This window comes from Carassius carassius, chromosome 10 (genome assembly GCF_963082965.1).
Source record: "Carassius carassius chromosome 10, fCarCar2.1, whole genome shotgun sequence".
Taxonomy (NCBI): Eukaryota; Metazoa; Chordata; class Actinopteri; order Cypriniformes; family Cyprinidae; genus Carassius; species Carassius carassius.
In genome coordinates, this window is record NC_081764.1 from 30757236 (window position 1) to 30771575 (window position 14340).

The window sequence follows — 14340 nt, forward strand, 5'->3', positions numbered from 1 at the left end:
AAAATTTATATAAAATAATATATATTGATGACGCATATTCACATGCACATATCATCCTAAGCCTTGAAAATGTATAAATACTGCATTGAAATCTCCTTTATTTATGCGAAGTTGCAATAATCTATTGGATGTTTCGTATGGTATTAATATATATTTTATTGTATTGTACTGTTTATTGGAAACAGTAATGCATACTTGTAAACCACCTTGCAAACTTGTACATTTGCACATTGACTCATGTATGTCTGTATATATATCCAGTTCAGTCTTATTGCAATCAAGAGTCCATTTACTTTATCATTTCAATATAATATTTGAATATTGTTCTGTTATGTGTCAAATATAAAAGCATTAGTTTACCCAAAAATGAAAGTAACTAATTTACCTCTTTCTGTGTTCTTCTTATGAAATAAATTTGTACAGGTTTTGAAACATATGAATGTGAGTAAATAATGACAGGATTTTTATTTGGGGTAAACCAAGCCTTTATTGTTGAAGAGAACAAATACGAGCTAAACAGAGCAGAGACAGAAGGCAATAAAACTGAGGAACAAGTGGAGGAAAACACTTGTTTGGAGTGAAAAGTCCAATCACACCAACACCAAATGTTTACTGACACATTTATTTAGATTATACTATGTACAAGGTAGGCATAGACATTTTCCTAAAAGAAAATAAGTGCCCTACACACAGTGTCTCACTTTCCAAAAGGCAGGATGAGAACAAACAAAGGCCTTCTCAGACCGATAATGATAACTTAGCAAAATGGGTCCGACCCAATAATATATAAATATAACTCAATGTACAAAATGACATCCATAATGCTACAGGCTATGGCGAGAGGTAAGTTACTAGCATACAATTTAACCAGTGGTAAAAAATAATCCTTGAGCCAGAATACTTTCATTTATATGACTTAAAACAACATACCATAAGACAATGAGGCCTTTGAAGGTTTTATGGAGACCAATAATTAATTTTTTTGGATCATAGTCGCACTGTTATTTGTATGCATGATATGTAGCTTGCATTAAACTCTAATTTTTAGGATTGTTCTGAATGTTTCATAGAAATGCAGGCTTGAGCACAGGCAGCAGGTTTACACTGTTGTATCATGGGAATGAACTAGAGCCTCACATGACGGATGAATACTTTTACCAAGTGCATTCTGCTTACACACACACACACACACACACACTGTCAACCAGGGTGGCTTTTATGACTGAAGGCATTAACAGCAACTCACAAACAATCATACATAAGAGAATGCATCTTGCACATGTAGTTCAGTTGGCAGTGATAGCACATACAGTCAGCATTCAGCTGCTCTAGCAGCTGATAGACGTGAAATTGAGTTGTACTGTTGTAAACTGGATATACAGTGGAGAAGGAAAAGCGTGAGAAATAGTCTGAGCATTGTTTTTTAGCTTCGCCTCGGCTCCAGTCTGAAGGACAGCTGGGATAAGGTTCTCTGATTGTCAATCACATTCAATTGACGCACATAATTCCTCACTTCCTGTGGGTTCTTGCTAGCTGGAGACACCTCAGCATCTGATGGAGGTGGGAACAGTGTTAAAACAACCAGTGCTTCAGTACACTGTGTGGAATATTTTAAACTACAATGTTGGACTTGACCCTTTACAAATCAATCTGTTGTGATTAAAGCTGCTATTTTTGCTCTTTAAAAATTATTTGAATGGACTGCGTATAAAAAAAAAATGACATAGCACTGAATACTAAATAACCCTTTTTTATTTTCTAGATGACACCAATTGCAGAAAACAGTGAAAACTGTGTCCATGCATGACATATCTAATGCTGTATAACTACCTTTTAATCAAATCGTTGACTTTTTATTTATGTTATCAGTAATGTTCATTAGGAGCTCTAGGTTACATTTCATAGGTGTTTATTGCATTAGAGTAATGGGTGTTACCCTGATGACGTTTTATTTTTGTGTGTATGCATCATCTACTGTATATGACCATTGGTTATGTTTATGGACAAACCAATCACGTTGAACTCTTGTTCATCACATGGTTTTTTTAGTGCACCTGTTTTATTATGGTATTTATTTTTGGTATAAAACTTTATATCAATTAATGAAATATACAGTTAGAATTTGTAAAATATACAGGTACCAGTATAACATTTTTGCCCAGAAACACAGAATTAAAATTTTACTGTAAATTTTATGGGATTTTATTTACAATATTGTTAAACATACATTTAGACATTTTTATAATTGTTGTGATTTAATGCCCGTTCATGCTCTTTTACCTCTAGACACGGCCAGTTATGTTTTCTTAAATATCTAACCTCAGATTGTTATGAATATGATATGACTGAACTCTGGGATGTAGCTTTTTTTTTTAACCAAGCAGCACAAACGGGCAGATCATGAGAAATGAATTAGGGCTGTAAAGAATTGGAGTGTAGATGACTCACTGAACAGCTGGCTCCTGCAGTGCCTCACCGCTCGGATTGTGTTGGCGATCAGCCGCTGAGGAGAGAATGAAGTGTAAATATATATGTTCTAGTTAGTAAAATAATGGTGCAGATAAGTCACAGATTCATTGTTCAGTGTTGTTATTGAAATACAGCTGAAAAAAAAAAAAAAAAAATATATATATATATATATATATATATATATATATATATATATATATATAAAATGCATTTAAGATGTAGTAACATTACTAAATCTGAAATAAAAATATATAGAAATATACAAATATAAAAAAAATTAACTAATGACATAAGCAAATGAAAACTGAAAGTATCAAAATGAAAGTAAATTTAAAATATTATTAAATACTATAATAGTATTTACTACAACAACAACAACAACACTGCACAGATAACAGTAAGATACTCACCATCTTCTCAAAGTTCACCAGTCCATCAATAAAAGTTTTATTCCCCTCATGAGTGAATGTCATGTCTGAAATAGAAGAAATATTGCATGCTGTAGAAAAGAAATTTGTGACAGCAAGTACTTCATATCAAGAATATTGGGGCTAGGCCCCGCCCACACCTTTAATGAGGAGGGGCATAAAGGGAATGATTGGCGGCTCCATCTTAGCCACAGTGAGGCGGTATGCACGGTGATTCCTGGATGGATCCTGACAGAAACACATAAACCAACAAGCAATTAGCTTCAATCACAAACTAAGAACTTTTAAGAAAGAGAGTTAGAAGAGCTTGAAATAGACTCACTAGTAAACTCTCAAACTCAGTGTAGAACTTCTTGAATTTACTAGGCAGTTTCTAAAAAAAAAGGAAAAAAATATACACGTGTCTATATTATTAATATATGCATATTCATTTAATCTATTTAAAAAAAAAAAAAAAAAAAAAAAAAAAAACGCAATGACTTGAAAAAAGCTTTTGTATGGTTTACGTTAAACCCATTTAAGTCCAAATTGTCTTGATAATATGAAAATATGGCACATGTTTTAAAACAGACTTTTGTGATATGTCACTGACCTCCCATGTCTGGCTGAGTCTGCTGACGGCTGGGTTGCACATGCCCATAATAATGGCGAAGAAAGAGTTTAGATTCTTAAACTCTCTACAGCTGAGGGAATGAGATGCACAGCACACATATAAAAAATGCTAATCAGTTCAATATAACACACAGTGCATTGAATCCAGTGCATATTTCATTATGAGTTCTGGTGAATTTATATGTGGTTTTATTAACAAAGTTCGGGAGGAGCACGATCAGATAATCATCCAATTTGGCACAGGTGCATCTCGTTTAGCTAACCATCTTAACTAGCACACAAGCGTATATATATCCAGTCTTCCTACCTCCATCCCTCCTCCACCCCAACTCCTCACTTCTAATCTATTTATCCCAAATTAGGGATAGGGGGAGTTATTTGGGTTCGGGCTATGCTCTGGGCCCGGACCCATCCCCAGTACAGCACGCCAAAATATGCCCTCTATTCGCCTTCAGATTAGATGTAAGGGTGAACTCGTGAAATGTGTGTGCTGAAGAACTCACTGGGCGGCAATCTTGATGAACTTCTTGAGTAGCTGTACCCGTTTACTGAGCGTCCCACACAGACAGACCTCTGTGACCACCCACAGCTGCACCTGATTAAAGCGCTTCAGAAACAGCTCCAGATTTGCTGTAGAGCGTCTGTACGCCTGCCGTCCAAACGTATGATAGACCAGCTCATACTGCACACACACACACACACACACAGTCAAACTGCACATTTTGTGGGTTAAAAATGTCAGTTGTGTGTGTGTATCACTGTATGTGCATCTTTACCTCATGTACACAGCTGAAAAGCTCCCAGTCATATTGGGTCATCTGGAAGGCCAGATCTTTAGAGCTCATCAGTTCAAAACTGGACATAGAGCCAGTGGAGGGACCTTCCTGCTCTGCAAGCGGATTCTACACACACATACACAGTCATTACCAAATAGACACAAATACAAACCCCAAAACTATTTACATATCCAGTCAACAAAAATATTTTTACACTTCTGAATAATTAAGATGTTTTAGAAAGGTCTTTTATGCTCACCAAGACTACATTCACAAGAAAAATATTGGGTGAAAATTTGCTCACCCTCTTTGGCCATCCAAGTTGTAGAAGAGTATTCTTCTTCATCAGGATATTTTATGAAGAAGAAACTTATCAAGAAATGTAGCCTTAGATCACTTGCTCACCAATGGTTCCTCTGTAGTGAATGGGTGCCGTCAGAATGAGAGTCCAAACATCTGATAAAAACGTCACAATAATCCACACGTAATTCACACCACTCCAGTCCATCAGTTCATGTCTTGAGAAATGAGAAGCTGTGTGTTTATAGGAAACAAATCCATCATTAACTTTAAACCACAGCTTCTTGCAAAAATTTGTCTCATCTGAATCGTGAGAGAAATAAAATATGCACAGATAAAGCACTGTTTACGAGCAAAAACTGTCCAGGTGGATTTTATGTTGTTTTGTGTAAGTGTTATTATGGACAGTTTAAAGTTTAAAATGGCCTTGATAAATTTGTTACAGCTTTTTGCTTCACAAGACATTAATTGATGGACTGGAGTGGTGTGGATAACTTGTGGATCATTCTGATGTTTTTATATGTTGTTTGGACTCTCTTTCTGACGGCACCCATTCACTGAAGAAGAACCATTAGTGAGCAAGTGATGTATTGCTACATTTCTCCAAATCTGTTCTGATGAAGAAACAAAGTAATCTACATCTTGGATAGCCTGAAGTTAAGTAAAGTTTTCAGCAAATGTTCATTTTTGGATGAACTATTCCTTTAAGTGTCTGAATATTTCACAATTGGTCTCACCAGTGAATCAAGCTGTTCTCTGGAGCAGACAAACAATCGGCCGTTCACTCCTAGCGACTGGAACACTGATACATCATTGGGCTTTAAAATCTGCTTCTCTGCACAGAATTAAAGCCTAGAATTAGCCAGAACACAAATCACATTTTGAACACCTTTTCAGCTGTACAATCAACACCTAATACATTTTATGATATATTTTATGCACTACATTTCCTATCATTAATATTTAGACTACGGATTTACAGTCATGCTAATACTTCTGAAAGGTTTAGTTTGAAATTGATCTGGATGTGGATTATATAATACAGAGAGTGCCTCAATACAGAATGTTGCTAGAGCAACAAAAGGGCTGAATATCTATGTCTTGTGTGTATTTGTTTGTCACATCTCCAAGAGCAACTAATTTTTCATCATGAATTAATGTGTATGTGGATCACCTCCAGATGCGCTGAGGTTTATCAAAAGCAGCTCTTGAGTGGATCCTAGTTTATCTGCAACAGCTGCGGTCACTTCTCTCCCCGTGGCCAGCACAGGAACACGAACAGTGGTGTAAGTGTGATCGCTGCAGTACACCTTCAGGAGAACTAGACACACATAGAAAGATAAAGAAGAGAGAGGACATTTGATTGACTGACTGACTGATTGTCTGATTGTATGATGAATGCTTAGTCATTCCAAAAATTAAACTGATTTTATATATTTTATATCCCAACCACAGGGAATGTTCTCAGAAATTTGGCTAACACTCTGTAACGAATCTCAAAGATATGAAGAAACATTCTTACAGTTACATCAACAGAATGTTCAATCATAGTGATTCATTTTTTTCAAAACATTAGCAGAAAAAGATTATTTATACATCGTTCATGGAATATTTTATCTTGAAAATTTTTAGATGGATGTAAAAAATGTTTTTTTTTTATGTTACTACTTCAGAGAACATTCAAAAGTAACATTCCCATAATGATAAAAATGATAAAGGACAAAACAGTAGTTTCCCTTAACCCTTAATAGAAAATTTTTAAACATTTAAAAACCTGGATGTTTTGAATGTTACGAGAATATCAAGAATTACGATATTCATAACTTCATGGAAACATTAGAAAAACATTCTTAGAACATATTTTATAGTTAGCTGGGATTGTCTTAATGTCTGAGACTACTTGCAGACATGCTTTAAAAAAAAAAATAAAAAAACATTTTTCCTTGAAATTGTCAGAAGAAAAAAATAAATATTAAAATAATAAAAATAAAAGTTTTGAATTTAGAAATTAACATGCATGTCTGAATACCTTATTTATTAGTATTTAGTATTTGGTCCCCATTTTTTTTTTTTTTAAATTAACAGCAGTACTTGACTTCTTTGTTTACATTTTTCATTTTTTACCCTAAATTCTTAACGTTTCACATACGTGTACTCACTGTCATCAAAGCTCCTTATTGGCTGCTTTTTTGCAAGCCTCTCCTCTCCAGAGCTGAACTGTCGCAGGAGGACTTTATGCTGAGAAAAAAAAATGCATAAGAACATGGCAAAATATATATGTATATTTTTTTAAACAAGCCAATATAGAACATATATAAAGTAGATCTGAAACCATTACCTTTTTTTGAGAGGTTCGTGCATCATCTGGACTGAGACCACAAAAGGAACAGACACAGGTGGACATCAGTAACATTAACCAGGCAGATTATGCTAATAGTAACAGCCCAAAAAACATACTACTGTTTCAAGATCCTCTCCAGCTCAGGCAGTAGCTCCTTCAGTGGACGCAAAACTCTTGCATCATTAGATATGTACCCGTGCAGCTCCTGAATGCACACGAAACACATTCAGCATGCATAATAGTCAGTTTGGTTTCATGCACTCATTTAACTATCAAATCTCCATGCAGAATGGTGGGAAGTGATTCTATGCCAGCATGTGTATGTTTGTGTATGCTTCTAACCTCCAGAAAGCTGAGCGCAGTGTCATCCTCCAACAGATGGTGGCCCTGCAGGGTAGCCCATCGCAGAGCCAAGCTGAACACCCGTCTCTTGCTGGCAACAGAGTAGTCTAGACGCTCCTGCTCTGAGCCCTGAGAGGCCTGAGAGTGGTAGGTACACACACGCTAAGGAACATATGCATACTTATGAAAACAGCATGGTGTTCTTACAGACAGACAGACAGACAGACAGACAGACAGAGAGACAGACAGACAGACAGACAGACAGACAGATAGATAGATAGATAGATAGATAGATAGATAGATAGATAGATAGATAGATAGATAGATAGATAGATAGATAGATAGATAGATTGATTGATTGATTGATTGAAGTTGATTGATTCCACTAGAAGGATATTGGGCCAGAAAGGCAGGGCACAGCTGGCTGATGGGCATGAAGACACAGTGCATAAGCACAAAATCATCCAGAGCTGGGTCTGTGGGTGAAATTATTATTATTTTTTTTTAATTAGTAAAAAAAAAAATTATAATAATGTATTTAAAAAATTACATTTGCTTAGAATTTACTCTTAGGTTTCTTCATCAGTACAAATTTTAAGAAATGTATCATTCCATCACTTGCTCACCAATGGATCCTCTGCAGTGAATGGGTGCCGTCAGAATGAGAGTCCAAATAGATTAATAAAACATCACAATGATCCACACCACTCCAGTCCATCAAATAAGATCTTGTAATGTACAAATCTGTGTGTTTGTATGAAAAATCCATTAAAAAGACATTTTTAACCTCAAACAGCCCTCTATCCATTATATTGCTTTTTCCAGTGATAAAAAGTAATCTCGTCTAAATCAGGAGAGAAATACTGTATGCACAGATCAAGCACCGTAAAAATGCTGTAATGATGGATTCATTTATAAAAACACACATCTTTTTCACTTCACAAGACATTAATTGATTGACTGAAGTGGTGAGGATTATTTGTGGATTACTGTAGAGTTTTTATCAGCTGTTTGGACTTATTCTGATGGCACCCATTCACTGAAGAGGATCCTATGGTGTGCAACTTATGTAATACTAAATTTCGCCAAAATCTGGGATGGCCCGAGTGAATTCTTGACAAATTTTTATTTTGGGGTGAACTGTTCCTTCGATAGGAAGTTTTAGGTTATTAATTTAATTTTGCGATGAATGAGATGGTACAGTACCTGGGTCAGAGAAATGAATGTCCAGTCGCATCGTCTCCAGCAGGTGCTCCAGAATCTTCTCTGGGCTGCCTGACATCACAGTGTATCTGTTCAGCAAACCCAGACATAGCAAATGTAATTTGTGTAAATAAATGCATGGATGAATTCATTTATGGTTACTGGATCAAGACTGATGGATGTGATCATATACTTGAAGTGGGCTGGGATGTTTCCATGGCTGGAGGGCCGGAGACTCTTCTGTAGTACCAGAACATCCTGGTCATGCTCTTTTAGACGCACAGTGTTTGCTTCAACATCCTACATACACAAACAAACACAAACCATAATACATGCAATGATTTCATTTTGACACTATAGGTTCATAGATTGACTAACTACTCATTCTCCTGGTGCTTGTACGTCTTAACGATAACTGATAGATGTCTGTGTACCCTGAGTATACGGTTGAAGTCCTCTTTGTCCACTCTCAGGAAGTGGCAGTTGTCCTCTCTGAGTACGATGGAAGCAGCGCGGGGGGCATCGTTCACCAAGGCCAGTTTGCCAAAATCATCTCCTTCATGCAGTGTGCACACCACACCCTAAACACACACAGGACTCAGTCTGAAATCATCTAAATGTGTAAATAAATGAAAATGTATGCCATTTCACATTAACATGAATAAACAGAATTCATGTAAGTTGACATTACCTTGCCATAGATAACAACATTTACTGATCCCTTCTGGATAATATACCAAGAAGTGCCTTCCTCCCCTTGATTAAACACTGAAATATAGAAAGCAAACACACAGAGAACATGACTGAGCCAACCTATGAGTGTTTACACTACTGTTCAAAAGTTTGGAGGCAGCGAGTGCCAGAAAAATGAAGATAATTAAATATGTTTTATTTATTAATTAAATAAATTAAATAATTAAATAATTGTAATAAAAAAAAAATGTATTCTATATTTTCGTAACAGGGTCCTAAGACCCAAGTACAGTGGTTGAAACTAGCATAGACAAACATAGCCACTCAAAAGTTTGGGATCAGTTAATAGAAAATAAAGAAAATAATACTTTTTTTCAGTAAGTACGCATTAAATTGAACAAAAGTGACATTAATACCATTTATAATGTTACAAAATATGTATCATGTTTTCCACAAAATATTAAGCAGCAGACATACTTTCAGTAACAAAAGCTTTCTAAAGCAGAAAATCAGCATATTAGAATGATTTCTGAAGGATCATGTGACACTGAAGACTGGAGTAATGTTTGCTGGAAATTCAGCTTCTTCATCAGAGGAATAAATTACATTTTAAAATATATAAAAATAGAAAACGGTTATTTTAAATTGTAATAATATTTTGCAATATTAACTGGTTTTCCTGTTATTTATATATGTATATATATATATATATATATATATATATATATATATATATATACACAGGTGCATCTCGATAAATTTGAATGCCGTGGAAAAGTTTATTATAATATTATTTATTTCAGTAATTCAACTCAAATTGTGAAATGTGTATTAAATAAATGTAATGCACACAGACTGTCTTTGGTACTTCTAATTGTGGTGATTTTAAATAGTTAATAGTTTAAATAATAAATAGTTAAATACAGCTTCGGATGGCACAAATGAGTTTTGGTGCGCTTTTAAAAAAAAAATCTTACTGAAACCAACATTTTGAACGATAGTGTATCTATGATTATATATCTTTCAGCTGTACCAAGCATGTATAATTTAGCTTTTAGAATTTTAAGAGCAGTAGAGAGACACTGAAACTCACAGACAGTGCCTGCTTTGGCATGTGACTCAAAGATGAGGACACTGGCGAGCTCTCTCTTCACCTGCAGAGGACAGCACAGCACAGCTCATGTTAGTCTGCTCAGACCAGTGCTGATGATATCAGGCATTACTGTGGAAATGAGGCACAGAGGACTTACAGTGTTAGACAGATGAGAGAGAGCTTTGATATGCTGCAGCTCATCATAAATAATCTCCAGGTCTTCAGTTGTTCTTTGACCTGGCCTATAAAGAAAAAAAGGAAAAAGATAGACGCATAAAAATAGTTCAGGAGGAGTAAAAACAGACAATAACAGAATTGTATATGAACGCATTGCTTAAGAAGTATACAGTAACCAGCACTTTGTCCTGATCGAACCAAATGGACATTTTATATGAATAAATACTGCGGGGAGCGCTGTTGGCCACTCACGGTTTCCTGAGAATCATTCGCATGTGTGCGTCAGGGCCGATCTGGGAAAGAAAGAGCAGGGTCTCTTGAAGCTCTTCCTCAGCTTCACGTTTGTCATCGTCGCTAGGCAACACCGCATCTTCCTCCTCATCAGCAAGGAAGCGGTAAAAGAGGTACTTATCTTGGAAGTTGAGCTCATGGTCAACTGTCAAATTAACAAAAAGAAAGAACAGACATAAAATACAATGTGTTCTGGTGCATGAATCTGTTCATAAGCTCTAATTAAAGTCATTAAAAAAAATATCAAGCTATTACTGGGTTTAAGTAGCCGAATCATTTCTTTAAAGGGGTCATATGATGCAATTTAACATTTTTCTTTCTCTTTGGAGTGTTACAAACTCTTGGTGCATAAAGAAGATCTGTAAAGTTGCAAAGACTAGTCACAAATCCAAAGAGATATTCTTTATCAAAGTTAAGACTTGTCCACACCCCCTTAAAATGCCTCGTTTAAACACGCCCCCACGTCTACTTCACTATGTGGGAAGATTTGCATAACACCGCTCAGATGTTTACTCAAAGAAATAAGGAATAACTTTTATTCTCGCTGTAGTATTGCTGCTGCCTTCGCCATGTCATGGAGACGCTGTGTGTTTCGTTGTGAAAGCGCCTGACTCACAGCCTGTAAGTACATTTTTTATATTTTAAAATTTGCCACTGATGATTCAAACGCAAATTTTGAGCTTAGTTTAGAGCTTGTTGTCTCTCCAATCACAAATGGAGACATGGTTTTATGTCACAGTATGATACGCAACGCAATGCATAAAAACACAGTATATGTCATTATAATTCAGTAATTATGTTTCCATTGGATGCAAGAAATGCCTGGTTTGTAATGGGTTTTGTTGGTTTTGTCTGGTGTTGCCGGGAGACAGCATCACAGTATGATAAGGTGCATAACATTTCCGTCACACACTTGAGATATTCAGCCAATCACAACACACTGGACAGCTGGCCAATCAGCATACACTTCGCTTTTCAAGATGATGAGCTTTGTAAAAATCAATGCATTTCAGAAAAGGGGGGCATAGAGGAGCAACAATAATGTACATCATGTGAAAAAATAATGTGTTTTTTGAACCTTAAACCACATAAACACATTGCATTACACCAAATACACAACATAATGTTCTTTTCTAGCAGCGTCAAATGACCTCTTTAATGCAGTATAGATCTGTGACAGCTGAATAAGTGCGATTGAGATGAATGGAAACACTAGATATCTTTCTCCAGGTTTTAAAGACCTTATTTCAAATACATGATGGAAAGTGGTTTTTAGGTCAGTGTAAAAAACCTAATTGATAACTTCGTATCATTAACGAAAACTAAAATGAGTGAAAAATATGTTCAGTTATTGAAATAAAGCTAAAATAAAATCTAATCTAAATAATACATACAAAATTAAACTCGAAAAACCTAAATAAGAATTAAATATTGCATTGGCAACTGACTGAACAAAGTCTAAGTTGATGTACTAAAGCTAGTCAAATTAAATAAAAAATAATTGAAGCTAAAAAAAAAAACTAATAAAAATGACAAAAGCACATAACAAAATGACTAAACTTGAAAACTACACACACAAAAAAAGATAATTATAAAAATATATATTATATATATACCGGTATATGAAAATATAAAAATTAAAGATAATTCAAAATACTCATAATACTATAACAGTATTTAAATAATACTAAACCAACACAGGTTAAAATAATATAATAAATCTCAGAAAGAATCAGTGAAAAAAAAAAGAAGAAATATCTACAATACTTAAAATAAATTAAATACACAAACCAGTGTAGTGAACTTAAAAAAAACAATCAATATGATCATTTAAGTGTCATAAAATAAATCTAAGTAATATAATTTCCAATTTAAGTAGTGTAATTTGAGATGTGAAAAGGTACTGCATAGCAGGAATGACCCGTCTGTTAAGCTGGCTGTCACTACAGCAAACGGGAAAGATGTACCGTGATTCAGGACCCCTTCCTCCAGCAGCACCTGCCACATTCCCAGAGCGTGAGCCCGACTGTGAACACACGAGCTCTGCTGAAGCAGCCAGTCGACCAGCTCAGTGCCCACACAACACTGTCTGTAAACACACACACACACACACACACACACACACACACACAGATCACGCTCAACACATGCACTGTACTTTTTTCTACATATATTAGACATGACCAAATTGAATAAACCATGCATAAGTTGTGCCATATGACATTTTGCATAGGCAACACACACACACACACACACACACACACACACACACACACACACACACACACACACACACACACCTGTAGGTTTTCAGATGATATTTTCTATCTCTGATCATGTGGGGAGCTCTGGCCAGTATAGCATTACGTAAGACTTTTTCTGCCCTTAAAATCTTCTCTGATGGGACCTGAATCAAAATCCGGGACAGAGAGAGAGGAAGTTAAGAGTGAGGCACAGAAAAACATTCCTGCACAGCCTATTTTCTGATCTGCAAGCAGAACATTCAATGGCCTGCACTCAATTTGCTAGTGTAAATGGCATCTGTTCGCAGATGGTGTTTTAAATTCAATTAATTATACATAATTAGCATAAATCTGTCTAAAAGTGGTGCCTGCGGTCTTGAATTATGTGCATGGTAATGGGAATTACTGTCAAATTAATCACCAAAAACTGTTTTTGAGTCACTTTAAATAATTAGTCAAAAATTAAATAATTAAAATATTGATTTATGAACACTGATATTGATTTTTGAACACTGCAAGTCCAAAGTACAGAGGTTGCAACAAATTCAAATAAATATAATTCATATATATATATACACATACATTTTTTTTTATAAATTATGTTCTTTTAAACTTTCTATTCATCAAATAATTCAAATAAAAATGTAAAAATAAAACTATTGAGCAGCACAACTGTTTTTAACATTGATCACCATTGATAATAATAAGAAACATTTCTTGAGCAGCAAATTAGCACATTATAATAATTTCTGAAGGATCATGTGACACTGAAGACTGGAGTAATGATGCTGAAAATTAAGCTTGGCAATCACAAAAAAACGCCAAACATTTAAAAATATATTATAATAGAAAACAGGTATTTGTATAAATTGTAATAAAAATAATTTTTACTGTTTTACTGAACTTTTATTATATCTATACAACGCATTAAACTGTGATGAATGGAGACATGATGCAACTTTCACTATATGAGGTGTAAGTAAATAGATATTAAATCAATCATACCTTATTCAGGTGTTTTGACATAAAATTGAGAGGGTCACTGTTGAGGTTCTCTTTGTCCGGCATTCCTGCATCAAACAGAAAATTGCTGAGAAATAATGACTGATGTGTTATGTGAGTGTGTATGTTTACGAGTGATACTCACTATCATTTGTAGCCCCGCTGTCCATCACTCCATACGGCGGGGCGAGAAGCCCAGCCATGCACTGCCTGTATTTCTGCAAGACACAGAATAACACAATGAAAATGTGTTTTAAGACCTCAAAACCTCAGACGAGTCATTTTCAAAAAGGTGAACTGCCTTCACATCATTAAAGTGAAAGCTCTGTAGTAAGAACATTGAACTCCACCAATCAGATCAAAGCCTTTT

The 14340-nt window shown here is 35.3% G+C and overlaps 1 protein-coding gene across 1 annotated transcript in view; it reads right to left on the bottom strand.

The window, feature by feature from the left end:
- Window positions 1-461: 461 nt before the first annotated feature.
- LOC132152166 (rap guanine nucleotide exchange factor 4-like) overlaps window positions 462-14340 on the bottom strand; it is a 25426-nt gene continuing 11547 nt past the window's right edge. Inside the window, exons 5-30 of the mRNA XM_059560925.1 lie at window positions 14116-14188; window positions 13974-14038; window positions 13026-13132; window positions 12693-12814; window positions 10687-10870; window positions 10415-10499; window positions 10258-10318; window positions 9163-9239; window positions 8906-9052; window positions 8665-8771; window positions 8475-8560; window positions 7666-7744; window positions 7269-7419; window positions 7043-7131; window positions 6924-6954; window positions 6745-6823; window positions 5760-5906; window positions 5323-5420; window positions 4286-4411; window positions 4013-4191; window positions 3490-3580; window positions 3220-3270; window positions 3038-3125; window positions 2880-2944; window positions 2449-2503; window positions 462-1551 (exon numbers count right to left, since the gene is read on the bottom strand). Of these exons, the coding sequence (XP_059416908.1) occupies window positions 1424-1551; window positions 2449-2503; window positions 2880-2944; window positions 3038-3125; window positions 3220-3270; window positions 3490-3580; window positions 4013-4191; window positions 4286-4411; window positions 5323-5420; window positions 5760-5906; window positions 6745-6823; window positions 6924-6954; window positions 7043-7131; window positions 7269-7419; window positions 7666-7744; window positions 8475-8560; window positions 8665-8771; window positions 8906-9052; window positions 9163-9239; window positions 10258-10318; window positions 10415-10499; window positions 10687-10870; window positions 12693-12814; window positions 13026-13132; window positions 13974-14038; window positions 14116-14188 (2571 nt within the window). The 3' untranslated portion in view covers window positions 462-1423. The remainder of the gene's footprint in view (window positions 1552-2448; window positions 2504-2879; window positions 2945-3037; window positions 3126-3219; window positions 3271-3489; window positions 3581-4012; window positions 4192-4285; window positions 4412-5322; window positions 5421-5759; window positions 5907-6744; window positions 6824-6923; window positions 6955-7042; window positions 7132-7268; window positions 7420-7665; window positions 7745-8474; window positions 8561-8664; window positions 8772-8905; window positions 9053-9162; window positions 9240-10257; window positions 10319-10414; window positions 10500-10686; window positions 10871-12692; window positions 12815-13025; window positions 13133-13973; window positions 14039-14115; window positions 14189-14340) is intronic.